This window comes from Hemiscyllium ocellatum, chromosome 4, assembly GCF_020745735.1.
Source record: "Hemiscyllium ocellatum isolate sHemOce1 chromosome 4, sHemOce1.pat.X.cur, whole genome shotgun sequence".
Taxonomy (NCBI): Eukaryota; Metazoa; Chordata; class Chondrichthyes; order Orectolobiformes; family Hemiscylliidae; genus Hemiscyllium; species Hemiscyllium ocellatum.
Window position 1 is genome coordinate 101,479,667 of NC_083404.1, and position 6,138 is coordinate 101,485,804.

General features: G+C 38.8%; 1 protein-coding gene across 2 annotated transcripts in view; it reads left to right on the top strand.

Moving 5' to 3' along the window:
- ints8 (integrator complex subunit 8) overlaps positions 1-6,128 on the top strand; it is a 91,664-nt gene extending 85,536 nt beyond the window's left edge. For both annotated transcript variants that reach the window (XM_060823686.1, XM_060823687.1), the window contains 2 exons: positions 995-1,038; positions 5,976-6,128. In XM_060823686.1, coding sequence (XP_060679669.1) covers positions 995-1,038; positions 5,976-6,092 — 161 coding nt within the window. In that variant the 3' untranslated portion in view covers positions 6,093-6,128. The remainder of the gene's footprint in view (positions 1-994; positions 1,039-5,975) is intronic.
- Positions 6,129-6,138: the final 10 nt, after the last annotated feature.

The following is a 6,138-nucleotide window of genomic DNA, read 5'->3' on the forward strand; positions in this document are numbered from 1 at the left end:
CACTACTCCAATTCTTTCTGTTCTCCCCTATCTACTATTAAAACAGATTATGTGAGCATTATTGCAAATAGGTTTGAGGGAGTTTGCTCTTTTATGAATTGATTATGTTGCCTATGTTTTGATGCCAGAAATGTTTCACTGGCAACAGGCTTGGTGGGGTTGTAGAAAATCCTTCATAATTGCATGTTTTGCTCTTTCTTGATTTTGGTCAGCCTTTAGGTCCATTTTATGTGTGTTTTAAGGATGCATGTGGTTACACTTGATTTTAAAGGTGCATCTGTTGCATTTTAACATAATTTTCAATCTAAGCTAGTTACAGATTGTTGCCCAATTTAATATTGAAAAACTTCGTAAGATTTCAAGCCTTCTTGATATGAGACATGCTGTATTATTTATATTGCATCTTGAAATACTTAAGTGGTTTTGTTAACTGTTTCCATTGACCTTGAGGTACCCTGCAGTCCATGTTAAAATTGGTACCAGTTTTTGATATTTCTTGAAATTTAAATTGTACATAAATTGCGAATTTGAATCACTTGTCTGAAGATTTCTACATGACTGTTTGACTCACCTCGTCATTTGTTCCTGACTAGTGCCCAAAATTGAATGACAGCAAAGAATTTAACTAGAAGGGGGAGGAGAAAGGTAGCTGGATTATGTAACTACAAAGGTTCCTTCAAAATTTAATTTTCACATTTTTTTTGTCTTGAAATCAAGCTGGAAGCAAAAGGAGTTATTGAGTATAATATCTTAAATAGTTAAGATAGTGTTTTGAAAACAAAGGTATTTTTCAAAATTGAAATAAGCTGTAAATATTTTTGTTCAATTAACTGTACAGATAAATTTGAGTGACCTTGAATTATATCTGTTTGGTTTTACCTTTGAGAGAAGCAGGCTCTGAAAATGCCATTTATTTTGCTGATATGACTCATAGCAGCGTGAATACTTACATTTGTAACCACCTGATGAAAAATTTCCTTGACAATTTTTACAGACATCCATCACAAAAGGGGAGAACTTGATAAAAGGCAAATAGCAGTAAGTTGAAGTATTGCTGGTGTATTACGTTCTTTTTGACGTGTCCACACAACATGGATTTAGCTCAGAGATGTGTAGACAACATGCAGAAGAAAACATTGTAAGTTATAGAAACATTGCTCCATGTCATTTACCCAGGATCTCCAGTGTCAGTTTTCAAGAAAAGGTGACTTCATCCAGTTTATCATGTCCTGATGGGTATAAATTTGCAATTCAAATATTACCTTTGGAAATGTGTTTTCACATTTATCTGTATTGAAGTTCACATATACCTATTGATTGATTAATATATTCTTGCAATTTCTTGCAGTCCTAACTGCTCTCAATCATTGAATTTGGTGTCATCCACAAATTGCAAACTGAGCTTTTGATTCTAAACTGAATTATTAATAACAAAAAAATGAATTAACATTTGGACAAGTAGCCCACTAATATTTTTGGGACCTCGGTTCGCACCTTAGGCCAATCTGATTTGTGATCCTCTGCCAGTGTTTCCTGTAAAAGAATTATAGAGTAGTACAACACGAAAGCAGATCCTTTGGTCCAACTCGTCCATGTTGACCAGATATCCTAAGTTGATCTAGACCCATTTGCAGCATTTGGGTGATATCCCTCTAAATCCTTCCTATTCATGTTTGAAACTTGTAATGTAGTAGTTGGAGGAAGCACTGATAGTGATAAGAGCACAAAATAGCACCCACATTCCCAGAATGTTAGCCTGGATAACTACTACAGTGTCATTACTACAACACCACCAACTTCCTGCATAGTGCAGGAAGCTGTCCCAGGAGCACCACCAGGCATACCTAAAAATGAGCTGTCAACCTGGTGAATGGATATAAAAGGACCATAAGTATTCAAAAATAAGCCACTTACCTTCCTGACTTGGAGGTACATGTGCAGCAGTTCAAGGCAGCTCTGCAGGATGAGCAATAAATGCTGGCCTAGCTGGTGACACCTATCTCTAATGAATGAATAATGAAACAAAACCTTACTGTCGGCCTTTTGGAAATCCAGAAATATTATATCTGCAGTCAACTTGTCCGTGCTGTTACCTGCTCATACAATGTAATGAGATTGTCAAGTAAGGCAGTTAGTAAGTCAATAAAATGCAAATCTGCAACTAAAGGGGATGTAGCAGCATGTATTGAAATGGGAGGGTAGCTCAGTGGTTAGTACTGCTGCCTCGCAGCACCAGAGACATGGGTTCGATTCCAGCCTCGAGCGACTGTTTGTGTGGAGTTTGCACATTCTCCCCATGTCTGCATGGGTTTCCTCTTGGTGCTCCGGTTTCCTTCCACAGTCCAAAGATGTGCAGCTCAGGTGAATTAGCTATGCTAAATTGTCCATAATGTTCAGAGGTGTGTAGGTTAGGTGCATTAGTCAAGGGTAAATGTAGAGTAGGATAATGGGTCTGGGGGTTACTCTGTGGAGAGTTGGTGTGGACTTGTTGGGCTGAATGGCCTGTTTCCACACTGTAGGGATTCTGGTTTTTTTTTGAGATTGGAAGGTGGTTTGCAGTTATGTTCTCCACAAATGATATTTAGGTTCATTACTGTTTGCCAATGTGACTGTGTACCTATGGTTGTGAAAGAAATAGCATTATAGTTTGCGGATGATAGGAAAGTATAGTTGTAGATAAAGATTATTATATTTGACTCAGAAATATATAAGCGATGTAGCATGACTAATGGCATTAAATGTTAATTATCAAATGATGCACTTTAAGAGGACCTACAAGGGAAGAATTGTATGACTTGGAAATATATAGATAATAGTGATAGATACAAATTGTTCAAGGTTGCAGAATGAGTAGGGTAAATTAAAATGCATGTTGTTTACTTGTGTCCATTGTAAAACAGAACAAAACCAGAGAGGTCAAACTAAAAATGTATATATGACTGCTTTAGGCATCAACCCATGTACTGTGGAAAGTTCAGGGTACCATACAGCAAATATGAAGAAAGATTGGAAAGGTTAAGTTAAGTTTGTTCTCTCTGGAACAACAAAGTTGAGGTTTTCAAGATGTTGAGGGATTGAGAAAGAACAGGTAAAACCTGTTGTCTCGTGTAAAATCATTGGTGAAAGATGTAGAATGGAGATAAGATTTTTTTTTGCTGAGTTGAAACTTGGAAGTATCCCTAGGTAATAATAGTGAGTAAGAGATGATATAATTGCAGAACACTACCTGAAAGAGGTGGAAGCTAATTCCAATGCTTTTAGTAAAAACAAAAGTTGAATATGTAATTGAGGCTGTAGAAATCACAGGATTACAGACAAACGTAGGATCATAGGACTAAGCATCATGCCAGTGTTAAGAACCAGCAATGCATAAAATCTGATTTTTTTTTGGTGGGGGGGGGCATATTTTTAGTTTGCTTGAATTGTATTGACGATTGCTGATGTGGAAAAGAATGCTTTCTATTTTTCCTAGTACACATGACAGATACAGCAGTTAGTGTGAAGAATACAGTATAACAATAAAATTTGCTTTGGTGGGCATTAAGTGCGCAACCTGAGTACACAAAATAAAACCTAGTATTGTATTTACCATAGATTGCAAGGGTGGCTGCTGTGAAATAATTAAAAACACAACTGCAGAGGTGATTGAGGTCAAAGTTGAATCCTGTACTACATCAATCTATTCCCCTTTTCAGTATTTATATTTCTTACCTTAAAAAGAAAAACCATATACCTTTCACCAACACTTTTCTAAACCTTCTACTGAAGTTTCAAATTATTTCATGTAAAAATTTGAATTTATTTTGCATTCTAAATCAAAAGTGTCCCATTGAGTCATAGGGATGTACAGCTCAGTCCAACTCTAGTCCCACCTACCAGTACCTGACCCATATCCCTCCAAACCCTTCCTATTTGTATATCCATCCAGATACCTTTTAAATGTTGCAATTTTACTAACCTCCACCACTTCATCTGGCAGCTCATTCCATACACATACCACTCTTTTGAGTGAGAAAGTTGCCTCTTAAATCTTTTATATCTTTCCCCTCTAGTTCTGGACTCTCCCACCCCAGGGAAAATACTTTCTCTATTTATCCTATCCATGATTTTGTAAATCTCTATAATGTCACCCCTCAGCCTCTGACGCTCCAGGGAAAACAGGCCTAGCCCATTTAGCCTCTCCCTGTAGCTCAAAACATCTTTCAGATAGGAAGGAGACCGATTTGCACACAATATTCCAACACTGGTCTAACCAATGTACTGTACAGTTGCAACATGACCTCCCAACTCCTGTACTCAGTACTCTGACCAATAAGGAAAAGCATACCATATGCCGCCTTCACTATCCTAATCTACCTGCGACTCCACTTTCAAGGAGCTATGAACTTGCACTCCAAGGTCTCTTTGTTCAGCAACACTCCCTAGGACCTTACCATTAAGTGTATAAGTCCTGCTAAGATTTGCTTTCCCAAAATGCAGCACTTTGCATTTATCTAAATGAAACTCCATCTGCCACTTCTCAGCCCATCTGATCAAGATCCAGTTGTAATCTGAGGTGACGTGCTTTGCTATCTACCGCACCTCCAATTTTGGTGTCATCAGCAAACTAACTATACCTCTTATATCACTTGCAAATCATTTATATAAATGAAGAAAAGTAGAGGACCCAGCACCGATCCTTGTGATGCTCCACTGGCCATAGGCCTCCAGTCTGAAAAACAACCCTCCATCTTCTACCTTTGAGCTAGTTCTGTGTCCAAATGGAGAGTTCTCCCTGTGTTCCATGAGATCTAACCTTGCTCACCAGTCTCTCATGGGGAACCTTGTCGAACACCTTCACTCCTTATAGATCACATCTACCACTCTGCCCTTAATCCTTTGTTACTTCAAAGGACTCAATTAAATTTGTGAGACATGATTTCCAACACACAAAGCCATGTTGACTATCCCTAGTTAGTCCTTGCCTTTTCAAATACACGTCTGTCAAGATTCCCTCCAACGTCAGGCTTGCCAGTCCCCTGGCTTGTCCTTACCACCTTTCTTAAAACAGTGGCACCCTGTTAGCCAACCTCCAGTCTTCCGGCACCTCCCCTGTGACCATCAACGATACAAATATCTCAGTAAGCAGCCCAGCATTCACTTCCCTAGCTTCAGATTTCTAGGGTACACCTGATCAGGTCCTGGGGATTTATCCACTTTTTTGCATTTCAAGACATCCAACACTTCCTCGTCTGTAATATAGACATTTCGCAAGATGTCACCATCTTCCATATATATCTTTCATGTCCTTTTCCACAGAAAATACTGATACAAAATATTCATTTAGTATCTCCCCCATTTTCTATGGCTCCACATAAAGGCCACCTTCCTGATCTCCCTAGTTACCCTTTTGTCCTTAAATGTATTTCTAAAACCCTTTGGATTCTCCTTAATTCTATTTGCCAAAGCTATCTCATGTCCTGTTTTTGCCCTCGTGTATACTCCTACTGCCTTTATATTCTTCCAAGGATTCACTCAATCTATCCTGTCTCCACCTGACATATGCTTCCTTCTTTTTCTTAACCAAACCCTCAATTTCTTTAGTCATTCAGCCTTTCCTTTCACCCTAACAAATAAGATGCAACATGCAGACTTTGAGTTAACCTCAGCATGATTAGCTTAGATTCCCTACAGAGTGAAAACAAGCCCTTCGCCCCCATCCAATCCACACCAGCCCTTCGAAGAGTAACCCACACAGACCCATTTCCCTCTGACTAATACACCTAAACACCACTATGGGCAATTTAACATGGCTAATTCAGCTGATTTGCACATCTTTGGACTGAGGGGAAACCGGAGCACCCAGAGGAAAAACAGACAGTCACCAGAGCCTGGAATCAAACCTCGGACCCTGGTGCTGTGAGGCAGTAGTGCTAACCACTGTGCTGACCTTGTTTGATATCGCTCACATTTTTTCATTCCTAAATCTTCCCCAGATTAAAGCAATTGGCCAATCTGAGCTCAACTCAAGTAACCCTGAAGAGGTTTTACATCTAGCTGCACAGAAGAGGAAAAAGAAGTTCCTGCAAGCCATGGCAAAACTTTACTTTTAACATGCTAATAAAAGTGCATAAGAGATGCTATAATTATTTTCAGCAT